This window comes from Rhagoletis pomonella, unplaced genomic scaffold (assembly GCF_013731165.1).
Source record: "Rhagoletis pomonella isolate Grant_MI unplaced genomic scaffold, Rhpom_1.0 Rhpom_scaffold_05080, whole genome shotgun sequence".
Taxonomy (NCBI): Eukaryota; Metazoa; Arthropoda; class Insecta; order Diptera; family Tephritidae; genus Rhagoletis; species Rhagoletis pomonella.
In genome coordinates this window covers 1-13,252 of record NW_023463626.1, presented here as the reverse complement: position 1 = coordinate 13,252, position 13,252 = coordinate 1, and the positions used below count along the sequence as shown (strand labels likewise).

The window sequence follows — 13,252 nt, the reverse complement described above, 5'->3', positions numbered from 1 at the left end:
GTTCTTCGTTTGTGCGGATATGACAAAGTGTATGCGGTGGCGGTAGTATGGTGATACAGTATGTACACAGTATACATATATACATGCATATGTATCTATGCTTGTATGTATGTACATACATACATATTAAGTATGCCTGAGTATCGAATCCTGTATTTCAGTGTCTAGCCCCATATGTGGGTTTTTCCATTTTTTAATGAGGATTTTGCTCCTACAAAGTTATACGTGTGTACATACATACATATGTATGTATGTAATATATGCATGGATTTAAATGTTTCTGTTTGTATCTATAATAGATGTATCATGGACTTATTTTTCTTACCTCGTATTTGAGACCTGCCAGACGCAGCCAGGTTTCAACTTTTAGACAATATGGTGATAACGACGGCAGCAAAGGAGTGCGGGAAAACTGATAGAGATATATTACATCCTTCTCAAAGTTCGTTTTATGCACATTGAACTTTGGTGCTGGTTCGGTTTTGCTGTTAGCTACTGTTACAGTAGTAACATTGTCTCCATCTTTCTTTGTATCATCACCGGCCGACGCCTTTGTGTCGTCGCCTTTCTCCTGTGCGTTGTTCGCTGTATCGGCACCATTGCTTTCAGCGTTATTCTCCTTGGCTGCTACTGTTTCTGTAGCTGTTGTTTCTGGCTTGGTCACCGCCGCCTCTTCAGCAACCTTATTTTCGGTAACTGGTGTCTGACTTACCTCGGATGCCATTTTTTATCTATTTTTTTTTATTTACTTTGTATTATTTATTTGATTTAATTTTTGTATAAAGGTGTTTTCGTAATATTAGTTTTTCTACTAAGTTTTTTTGAGTGAATTTTTAATTTATTTTAAAAAATTCCAAAAAAATTTTTAGTTTCACTACAAGAAACTCCCAATTTTTATCTGGGATAAGGAATGGCTTTCCACTTTTTCAACGAACGTTACAGCAAGCACTCTACTAAGTGTACACACAATGGAATAAACAAGTATATATATGCAGACAGCTAAAAAAATCCTTATGTACTACTTCACTTAAAGCCACAAAATGTAAAATCGGCACGACCACACACACCTTCCCCGACGAAATCACAAACAAAACTGAAAGAGAAAAGAGAAACAACTTCAATAAACCACTCTGATCGACTTGACTCGAAGCTAAACCAGTATAAATACACTGTGCTGCGCTGTGTACTGTGTACACATACAGGGTTAACGTATCAAAAATTTTCCTACCTTCCATCCGCTTCCAGTGAAAATGGATACATAAAATGCAACCCAAATTCAATGGATGCCTATTTCATTTCCCGTGGAAATGGAAGTTATGAGCAACCCTAAATACCCTACAAGAACAGGGACTATCATTTGACAAATTATTTGAGTGGCAAGACTGATAGAGATTTCAGTCACTGGCTACCTACAAGTTTCTATAAAATTCTAAAGGGCAGTGTGAAAAATCTGATATAAGCATTTGTGTACAAATTCTTCCGTCTTCCTCCAACTTATGGCCTTATTTTATGGTCTATTTTTAACCAACGCAAAATTTGCATATGTGTTAAGGGTACTCTACAAGAATTGTGTGATGGAAACTAACACATTCTCATTTATCTTACTAACAGATTTGCAAATTTTGCGTTGGTTAAAAAACAGACCATTCTTCAATAAGGCCATAAGTTGGACGAAGACGGAAGATCACATGTACACAAATGTTTACATCAGATTTTTCACACTGCCCTTTAGATTTTTATAGAGACTTGTAGGTAGCCAGTGACAGAAATCTCTATCAGTCTTGCCACTCAAATGATTTGTCAAATGATACTCACTGTTCTTGCAGGGTAACTTCCAAAATGCATACGACTAGCTACCCTGCAAATCAAAGTTCCCCAAAATCTTAAGGAAATCGTTAGGAGTATCTCATTTCTGTAACGGTTTTTTACGAATTTTCAAAGAAAATTATATGAAGTGGTTGACACGAACTCGTAAAGAAATCTCTGTACGAAAAATAAAGAAAATTCTGGAAAAATTCTGAAAAATATTCTTCACAGAGCACCATTATTTCCGTTGCTTCATAGATTTTCTTCCGAAATTTCGTAAAAGAATGGAAGTGTGCGTAATTTATTTCATTTTAGAAAATTCGGCAAAAAATCGAATTAAATCTTAACGAATTCTTTAAAATTTCTTTACAATGCAGAATACTCTGAAAAAATGGTTTGCAGGGTATGTACTGCGGATAACTCAATATTGAAATTTTTTTCTAAAAGCACCCATTAAATTAACGTGTTAAAATGTGCTTCATACAAAAATTTTATTACAATTTAAGCATCAAAGTGTTCCCTATATATGTAAAAAACGGTATTTAACTTACGTCGTTTTCTTTAATGAGTATGTGTGAGTTGAAAATACTACTACATAGATATGCAACTTTGAGAAACAATAAACAAACGTATATTTTTAGAATAACTTATATAACTGCATATTTACAAGCATTTTATAAGAATATTCTGCATTGTAATATAACACGTTTATACCTATTTAATTTAAATTACCGTACAATGTCAGATTTTAATAATGTTTGTATAACGGCAACCCGATTTGTAGTGGTTCCGTCTGTTAAGCTAACGTGAGGTCCACACTTACTTTTTTCAAAGGCAATCACTGGGTTTTGTAAAACGACATATTTACATTCAGCGATTTTCGCAGTCGAAATTTTTTTTTTTGATGGTAGAGTTGATAATGGCCGGACACTCAGATCTTCATAGGCCAGTGTAGTCAAAAACGAATTTGTATGTGTACGGTTGTATTTTCGTGGTAGGTATAAACGTGGTATATATATATGAAGCTTAACGTTTCCTTCTGAGTATCGAATATAATCAACAAAGTTATGCTTGAAACGAAAGCCCATATGTATATGTATCCTTTTAGGGCATGTGTACTCTTAGGGCACTGTCACACGGTCAGTATTCATTGACGTGATCCAAGTATCGCGATATTTATTGACGGTGTAGCATGCAGTATTGATGGATCATGATCCATATCGCAAAATTTCTAAAAATTTTGAAATCTAGATCGCGGATCGCAATACCGTCAATAAATATTGAACGTGTAGCACTTTCCAAACGCGATCCATACAATTCGTCAGTACATCTTTTACTCTCATAATGCGAACATCGAAAGGGTATTCGTTTTGCCTTCCTTCTCGGTGCTTAAAACCTTTCAAGTGAAATTGAAAAAATTTTAATTAACATTGGAAATTTCAAAATAATTGTGGAATGCATTATCTGTAAATTATACGTAGAAAATAAAAATATTTTCTTGCGTCATAATAAGCGTTCAGCACAAAAATTATGCGAATACTGACGCGATAAATATTGACCATGTAGCATTCGTGCGCGATCCATCAATCCATCAATATGGATCGCGATCCAAATATCGTGATAATTACTGACCGTGTGACAGAGCCCTTAGAGTGCATATATAGTAGATGTTACCAAAGACAGGACTAAAGCCTGATATACAGTTCAGTGCGAGCGTGAGCGTGAGCTTTTTATTTTGACCAATATCTTCGTTATTACTGAACTTTTAATAAGTTTAGGAATTTTGTTTTAATATATCATATATAAATATCGACAAATGTATTACTATAACGAATTATTATATCAAAAGATCTCTGCTCTGGTGAAATTTTGAGGGAAAACAATATTGCTTTTTTATATGTACCTTTATATGTTTATATGTTTGGTTTTAGAAAAAAGCAAAGAAATGGGCGTGGTCCACCCTTTTTTGCGACTTTAATGGTAAAACATTATTTTTTTTTGCTCAAACTTATGTTTTCTGGGCTACCGACGGGCGAAGCACGAATTTTCGAAAAACGGGTCCTATTCTGTGCGCTTATACGCATGAGTGCAGAATAAGCTAGAAACATAAAACGAAAAAGTGCGCGTGGTCCGTCGTTTTTTTCTGATTCTAATGGTATACAAATTTTTCGGTGCAAACTTATATTGTAGGTTCTATGGATGGTCAACGATGGAATTTTGGAAAAACTGACCTTATTCTGCACTTGTTCCAAATAGGGTAGGAAACTGCAAACACTCTTACATTATCTCTCACTCACTTAAGCGAAATATGAATTTTGACATATGTCTACCGAGGCGAATCAAGTCAGCTGTTCAGCAACACCATCTAATACCATGTTCTGACCGACATCGAAAACATGTTTTCGTTGCTAAAACTGGTTTTCGATCTAAAACTTGTATTTTCGTCCATGTAAAATCTACCAGTTTTCGCTGAAAACTACTTGAAAACTCACGTTCCACTCAGTCCAAACGGTGTCTGCACTAGTTTTTTTCAATTATTTATCGAAGTGGAAGTCATATTTGATCATCTTTAATACGCCATTTCGGATTTATTGTTAATTGGTTGGCTTAAGTAAAATTAGAATGAAAGGAAGAGGTTGTAAATGAAAAGAAATTGAAGGAAGAGTATTTTGGTTCTGTTTTTGTGTAGCAAATCTGTAATCAAAAGATGTAAGAAATGTCAACGAAAACGCTAACAGCCGGTGTGAACAGCCTTCAGTCCACAATCCCAAAACTCGTTTTCAAAGTGTTTTCGTTGTCGGTCAGAACATGGTATTATATGAATACGCCTTGACACAACATGAACCAATTAGAACAGATCTGACCGGTTGAGAAGCAGCCATTTGTAATAGTAATTGAGAAAAAAGTGTGTGACGTTCGTATTTTGGAAGGTTTTATTTCTGTTTTGCTTCTTTCTTTATGTGTATTTGTCGGTGGTTTATTTCAGCGACTTTTAAGCGATTTTCAATAAATTTTTTGTGCAAATGTAATTAAAATGAAGTGCGCGGTGATTGGTTGCAAAAACACGTACAAAATAATAAATTGATTAGCACAAACATGTTCTGCAAAATTGCCTGCATTTTTTCCTTATGCTTCGTCTTCATATTCTTTGTTTACTTTTCAAAGAAAATAACATGGCGCCGAAATTACAAACGTCAGCCAGAAAATTTTTTTTTCTTTTGCTTCAACTTGTCAGATCTTGTGTAGTTGGATCATGTTGACCAAATATTGCAAAATTTTTACGATATAAAAAGGTTTAACAACTCTGTGCCCATATGTATTTCCTAAAAAGGAAATAGTGGCAACATTGGCAATTTGTTTTGTGTCAAATTGACGAAGTTCGTGCAACTTCGATTAATTCCTTTTATATAAAATTTAATATAGTACACTATTACGAAGTAATAAATGAAAGTGGAGCATTTAACCATAAAGAGTTGTGTTAATCAACGATGAACAATAGGCATTTTTGAAAAAATTACTGGATATGTTTTCTGTGTCGAGTTGAATCATCGGGGTTGGGCAGCCACTAACCCAACTGCTCCGTCTACGAGTATTTGTGTGGATATGAATGATATTGTATGTACCTAGGATTTAAAGCTGACAAGAATTTCTACAGAGTTTGTGTTTTGTGTCTGTATGGCAGCAAAAAAGTAAAATTAATACCAAAAGTATAGTGCTGAGGTTAGCAAATGTGCATTCCTTCGTGATTATGGTCCAAGTGGTTTTTGACGAATTATCGCTATTTAGTGAATAAAAGGAAAGAAAAAAATTTCTCGACAGGACTACATCCTGTATTTTTAAGGGTGGGATACGACAATACTGCAAAAAGGTACAAAGTAAAATAAAAGCAAAAAAATACATATATTGCAGAAATGTCTGCGAATTTGATGGAAAATTTAGCAGCACTTCCTGCTGATGTACGAGAAAAGTTAGCGGAGCTGGATTTGGAATTATCTGAAGGTTGGTTGTTGGTGTCATGATGATCGGAACATATGAAAATATATTTAGCTTTAGAAAATACCGTATTATACCCGTAGTACGTATGTGCCTTACTAGGAGTAAAGTCAATTGTTCTTTTGTCTGATATGCGTTACATGTTAATCAAGTCTCCTTTGTATATCCATATGTAACTATATTGCCCTCAAGTATATATATCTGTATATGCTACTAACTAGTATATGCATAATGCTAGCACAATGTGATACAAGTAACTACATACATATGTATGTGCATGTTTACATATGTATGTTCATAAGCATTGTCGAGATTATGCCAGGCAATTGATTTATTTTTTACTCCTTCATATTAGAACCGGCGTTAAGACTTTTGTTACATATACGTTATATCTTTTGGTATACATATGTACATTATCATTATAAGTTTTTATATACTTACTTTTTCAGGCGACATAACACAGAAGGGATACGAAAAGAAGAGAGCAAAATTGCTACAACCATTTTTAATACCGACCACCGAAGGTGAGACTATTTCCTAATAATGAAAAGCAATAGCTTGAAGTGTTGAAGTAATTAACAGAATTTGTTTTCTCTTTTTGTTTTTGCATATTTAAGTATGTATGAGTCACTGTATGATCTCTAATACCGTATTGAACACTTCTACTATTCCTTTATGTGTTTTTTTGTACATATACATAAATAGTTTAATTAAATGTTACTTTAATGGTTGTTTACGCTTCAAACCGGTGTTTCAAATTACGATAGCAATCAAAGATTGTTTGTTGAGTATATATTCTTAGCTTGCAACAGTTTTTAGCCCTATAGCAAATCCGCAACAGATTGATTTCAGCGTTCTAATTTTAGTAATAAAAGGCGATCGATCTTGACTGGATTCCATGGCAGTTTATTATAATTTGTGGCGAGTTAAAGCGCTGAATAAAAGTACATATTTTTAAGTAATTGTGTGTATTAATTTTACATGCAAGTGACTCACGAATTAGGTCAGGATTAGATCACCGTTAAATGACCAATCAACTATCTCGTTGGATAATATAAAAGACATGGTTATAGAGCATCTACCTACCAATAATTTAGATAAAAGAATTCCAAAATAAGATATAGCCATTATTTATCTGAAATGAATGTAGAATAAGTTTTTTTTTCTAATAGAATTCAAAAGAACATACAAAAGAAAACCCGATTGAGTTATTTAAATCATACCAATTGCTATATTGTTCGCATTATTACTCAACAGGCAATGACTCAAAATTGGACAAGTGCGATAAACCCATTCCTCCTTATTATAATATTAAAACGCCACAACAACCGCAAAACCCAAAGACTGTGAAAGACGGAGCCTTAGTATCGAGTGAGGGATACAGTTACGTAACTGAAGTCCCATCACTGCCATCATCTCATCAAAGACATTCCAATGCATCTAAAAAATCAGACGGTAGCCATCATTCAGTGAGTGGTGGTGGTAGTGGTGGCGGCGGAGGTGGTGGTGGTGGCAGTGGAAGTGGTGGACATATAGAAAGATCCGAGTCAAGCCATCAACATAGCAGACAACGACGTACACAACGGAAAATTACACATAATGAAAAACGTTATCATTCCGGTAAGTATTTACATATTTTGCATTTGGTTAAATAGTATGGAAGCAAGAAATAAAAGCTGATATACTTTTGATTAACAAAACATGTGTGTGTGTGTGTGTGTGTGTGTGTTTAGAAGTGCGACAAGAAGCTGTACAACAAGCGCTTGCAGCACTGAAAACTCGTCCGAAGCCCAGTTTACCAATGCCATCGAAGAGAAGTTCTGTGCTCAATCGAAGTCCGGATCGCAATAATGATGATATTGGTGAGCGGGTTTTTAAATGCCCGAGGAAATATATCATATAAGAATTAATTTTATTACTTTTCTTTACACATTGTTGTTTAGATTCGTCGACAGATGAAGAATCCATTCCTGAGGAAACAATTTCTCCCGACAAGGAGTATAATTATCCACGTGATCATGTTAGTAATATTATGGAACCAATTATAAAACCACCCATACGTGATTCATCAATGGGTGGTGCACAAAATAAACATAAATATCCGGAAAGGCGACCACCGCAAAATTTGCCCCCACTGGTAAGAGTTTTTTGCACTTATATTTAATATACATACATATGTATGCATATATAGGGATATGTAGGATTGGCAAAAAATGAGTCGATTAATCGATTATAAATCATGAAAAACCATCGAAAATCGGTTATATCTGGCAATATGTTCAAATTTTTATTTTCCTTTATTTCTATAATCAACTACCATTTTTACGATTAAGTTAAGAAAAATATAGGAAATACGTTCTTTTTGCAACAAAGGTTTAGTACTAAAATAATCTAAAGTGGTTTAATCTTTTAAGGCTTACAAAAAAATAATGATCGATTTTTGCAATCGAATGATTAAAAACGACCATAATATGTATATAAAAAACGAAACACTCTATCAATGTTCGAAAATATCTGTTAAATATCAAATCTCTTATTTTTAGATCACTGCAAAATCTTTACTTTTTGATGTAGTTTTTCGGTCAAGAGTAATAGTGAAATTTGGATTTTTAATTTTCGGCTTTTTTAATGACTTTTTTGTGATTTTTGTATTTCAAAAAAGCACAAATGTATTTCAGAAAAATATTTTTAGAATACAGTTATGCTTTTCTGAAATACATTTGTGCTTTTCTGAAATACATTTGACCTTTTCTGAAATACATTTTGAAAATCATTTGATTTTTTCTGAAATACAATTGTGTTTTTCTGAGTTTCATTTGGCTTTTTCTGAAATACATTTGACCTTTTCTGAAATACATTTGAGCTTTTCTGAAATACATTTGCCCATTTCTGAAATACATTTGAGTTTTTTCTGAAATTCATTTAGCCTTTTCTGAAATTCATTTGGCCTTTTCTGAAAAACATTTGTGTTTTTCTGAAATACTGTTGGAAAAGGTGTAGTAGAGAAAGTTGAAAAGGGGCATATTATATTTCAAACAAAGTAATTTTGCTGCCTTTTCTCCCATGAGGTGATTTCTTAGAGGCTCGTATATATATAAGGTCGGCTGCACTGAACGCTGGCGGGTGGAGTGCTCAAATATTTGCGGACCAGATCTGTCAATTTGTCGAATTTTAGTTTAGTTTTCCACCAATCGAGAGGATTTTCGCCGAGATTAGCTCGTTTTTCTTCAAGATAGGCCTTCAATTGAGCTTTAATTTCACAGCTAAACGAGCTGGTTATTGTCCGCACTCTGGTTAGACAGGCTTAGAGCCATTTCAACAATATTAGAGTGCACTCTCTGCCCATGTACACATTCGCATTCGCAAAAAATTCGTATCATTTGATGCGAATGCGAATGTCGAATGCGAATGTGTAAAATGATGCGAATCATTCGCATAACGAATGCGAATGCAAATACTCGCAACATCCCTGATTTCCATATGTATATTGATTTTTGATTTTCTCTTTCTCTATATTTAAGTCAGATATTTGTTTTACTATAAAATATTAAATCTTATTGTACTAATGTTTATACATTGAATAAAATTAAAAATTAAAATTATTTTTATTGTAGTGGTTGTTCTCACCTGCCTGGTTATCAGGTTATCTGGTTAAAAATTATTATTCTTTAGTGTATTATATTGTTGTAAACTGAATAAAAAATATAACCACATAACCAGGCAAGTGTGAACAATCACATAAAGATCATAAAATAATGGAATCAGGTTAAAGTTTAAATTACCTGAAAAATCGATTAATGAAATTTCATTTGATACAGTTTAATTTAAAAATAATTGGATATTGGAATCAATGATTAATCAATATTAGATATTGGACAGAAAAATATGGAAATTTTTTGAGACTTAAATCATTGAAATATGTATTCACAGCCAACTTCGGATACATCCAGCACAGAATCGCCTCCAACGGCATATATGAAAGAGAATACTGATTTCACTGACAGCAAAGACAAGCACAAACCATGTAAGTTAACGATTTCAAGTAAACATTTGTAGTTTTGAGTTTTTAATCGCGTTTTATGTACTTACCTCAGATGCCGCACCTGATATCACGCAATTTAATAATACTCGTCACGCTGCCGATCGTGTGACGCGCTATGTAAATGTCTCACAAACCGATCTAGGTGAATCTGATACGAATGGACGTTGGAAAGTTTCAGCTAAAATTCAGCAATTGTTGAATACACTTAAACGCCCCAAACGTCGGCCATTGCCTGAATTTTATGAAGACAACGATATTGAACTCGAAATCGCAGCAAATCCCAAAGATCCAAATGCACCAAAACCCGAGGGTAGTATTATGACTGCAGTGCAAGGTGAACAATTGGCAGTGCCAGCGGGTTTGCCACGTTCATTGGAGGCAGCACTGCAACGTTATGGCGCCAATTCTTTTAAATCGCCAATGGCGACAGTACTCGATCCGAATGGCAAAATCACAACAACAATAACTTACGGCAAATGTTTGTCGCGCGCACAAAAAATCGCCTATGCACTCTCAACGAAAATCTTTAGCAAGGGTCCAGAGCAAATTACACTCAAACCAGGCGATCGTGTTGCCTTGGTTTACCCCAACAACGACCCTTTGAGGTTAAACATTTCATTTGATTTTTATTTGAAATTTTATTAAAATTTATTTATTTGTATATTATACGTTTCTAATTTGCAGTTTCATTACTGCTTGGTATGGTTGCATGTTTCGTGGTCTCGTACCGCTGCCAATTGAGTTGCCCCTCTCTAGCTCTGACACACCGCCACAACAGGTCGGCTTTCTCCTCAGCTCATGTGGCATCACAGTTGCTTTAACCTCTGAAGCATGCCTAAAAGGTTTGCCAAAATCTGCCACTGGCGAAATTGCTAAATTGAAGGGCTGGCCACGCCTGCAATGGTTTGTAACTGAACATCTGCCAAAGCCACCGAAAGATTTCAATGTTGGCAATATACGTATCGAGGACACGGCTACGGCATACATAGAGTATACAACCGATAAGGAGGGCAGTGTAATGGGTGAGTGGAGAGCAATATTATATAGATTTTGTCGTCATAATTTACAAAATCACTGACTGGTATTAAGATATTTCATAGTGAAAGCTCATAATAGTAAAATGAGAAACACCACCTTCAAACCTTTTATAGGAAGTTCTATATATCGATAATTAAATAAGAATAAAAAGCTAAAATTTTAGTAAACTAATATTTGGAGCCAGAAACCCAGATAATCTTTCTTTTTATTTTTTATGACAAAAATAGAAAGCGCAATTTGCCTCAAGATTGTTAAGCAGAAAATAGTCGTTAATTTATATTTAGTGTTCAGTTAAAAGTTTATAGTTAGATCTGAATAACACGAGAACTCCCGAAAAAAAATCCCAAAATGTGTCGAAAAACAAAGTACTCAAAAAAAAGATATCTTCAAAATCTCAAAAAAATTTTTTTTTCTTAATTACTATATTCTCGTTCGTGCATTCTCGAACACAAAACGAAGAGTCCCAATCTCGGGAAAAACTGAGAATGAAACACGAAAAGTCCCAAAAAATCTCGAAAGCTTTCAGGGAAAAAACGAAGGTCCAGAAAAAATCCCCAGAATATAAAAAAAGTATCGAGAAAACCTCAAAATTAAACAAATAATTACTTTTTTGTGTTTCAGTGGTGTTGAATTTCTATTATTCGATCAAATTTTTTTATTCTCTTTTTATTTTTATAATTTCGTCACAAATAATCGATATGTTATGATTTTAAGTTTCTTATTAAAAAAAGGTCGTTTTTCTTGGAATTCGATTATGGATTTATTTCCAGAATCCAAGTTTTTTTTTATCACATTTGGTCGGTTTCTTATTATTTTGTAATCAATTTGTTTTTGGAAATGAATTGTTCGATAAATTTCAATCGTTAAACTATAATCTTTAGCGGTTTTCTCAATAAAATCTTAATTTTTTCTATCGTAAATAATTGTTTTTCTCGGGCTGAAATTATTTGTTAACATTTAATAATTTTTTTTATCAAACAGATATGAATATTATAATTATTTTTTTCAATAAAAAGAACATATGCATCTTTTCTTGGATATTTATTTTTTCGACTATTTTTTATCGATAGCTTATGTTTTTTTTTTCAAATAAAAATGATCGTTTTCTTGGATTAAATTTTTCGATCATAACTGATAGATTTTTATTTAACTTGCTCTCTATGTATGTAAGTATGTTTGTTAGGGGCAAATCTTGTAATAAATTTTTTACCAACTTCCCGATGACCTAGAGACTCAGTACCCGATGACAATGCAATACGAAAGATGAGTTAATCCGATAGGTGGCGCAGGAGGCGAGAAATGAAAAAAAAAAACGTATTTATAGTCCGATTTGGTTCATATTTAGAAAGCTTGCTTTAAAAATATTTATTTTTACTATTAACGTATTTATTTAATATCATATTTAATCGATATTTTATAATTTTTGTTTTATGAGTTTTTTTCTTAATTACAAATATATATATTTTTTTTTCCTTTTGAATTTAATTTTTTAATCATACCTAACCGATGTCTCGAATTCGAGTAGCAACCAGAGACTTCCGAAATAACATCTACCCTTAACAAATGTACTTCCTTTTCTTTTTAAGGTGTTACCGTCACTCGTTTGGCCATGATGAATCACTGTCGCGCTCTCACCATGGCTTGTCACTACACCGAAGGTGAAACAATTGTTTGTGTGTTGGATTTTAAGCGTGAAGTTGGCTTATGGCACGCTGTACTCACATCAGTATTGAATGGAATGCATGTATTATTCATACCCTACGCATTGATGAAGTTACGTCCATCGTCGTGGATGCAACTTATCACCAAACATCGCGCCTCCTGTTGTCTAGTGAAGAGTCGTGACTTACATTGGGGTCTATTGGCTACAAAAGATCACAAAGACATCTCATTGTCATCGTTGCGTATGTTACTCGTCGCCGATGGTGCTAATCCTTGGTCACTATCGTCATGCGACCAATTCTTAAGTGTTTTCCAATCGAAGGGTTTGCGTTCAGACGCTATATGCCCATGTGCCAGCAGTTCAGAAGTTTTTACAGTGTCGCTGCGTCGTCCAGGTCGTTCTTCCACAGGCTTTAGTCAATCGGCCACTGGACGTGGTGTGCTGTCGATGGCCGCCCTGTCACATGGCGTAGTGCGTGTGGATAGTGAAGATTCGCTTACATCGTTAACGCTGCAGGATTGCGGTCAAGTTATGCCAGCCGCACAAATGGTCGTGGTGCGCTCAGAGGGTTTGCCGGTTTTGTGTAAAACCGATCAAGTTGGTGAAATTTGTGTGACTAGCGGTTCGACGGGTGCCACATACTTCGGCTTAGATGGTCTCACTAATGCGACATTTAAGGTGCAACCATTACTGGAGGATCCCGATACTAC

The 13,252-nt window shown here is 34.4% G+C and overlaps 2 protein-coding genes and 1 long non-coding RNA gene across 3 annotated transcripts; 1 reads left to right on the top strand and 2 right to left on the bottom strand.

Annotated features, from left to right (window-relative positions):
• Positions 1-325: 325 nt before the first annotated feature.
• Positions 326-1,165, bottom strand: LOC118754996 (failed axon connections-like; the record flags this gene model as incomplete). The annotated part of the gene is given in 2 exon segments (XM_036489859.1): positions 326-731; positions 1,068-1,165. A coding segment is annotated over 1 exon segment (399 nt), but the record flags the coding sequence as incomplete, so codon positions are not given.
• Positions 1,166-5,150: 3,985 nt separating this feature from the next.
• LOC118754995 (disco-interacting protein 2-like) lies at positions 5,151-13,248 on the top strand (the record flags this gene model as incomplete). The annotated part of the gene is made up of 10 exons (XM_036489858.1): positions 5,151-5,421; positions 5,515-5,805; positions 6,249-6,323; positions 7,057-7,419; positions 7,533-7,661; positions 7,743-7,936; positions 9,730-9,823; positions 9,894-10,446; positions 10,526-10,863; positions 12,466-13,248. Coding segments are annotated over exons 2-10 (2,617 nt in total), but the record flags the coding sequence as incomplete, so codon positions are not given.
• On the bottom strand, positions 6,454-7,060 carry LOC118754997. The gene is made up of 3 exons (XR_004994964.1): positions 6,989-7,060; positions 6,796-6,934; positions 6,454-6,733 (listed from the first exon to the last, which is right to left on the bottom strand). It is a non-coding gene; the product is annotated as an uncharacterized LOC118754997 (long non-coding RNA).
• Positions 13,249-13,252: the final 4 nt, after the last annotated feature.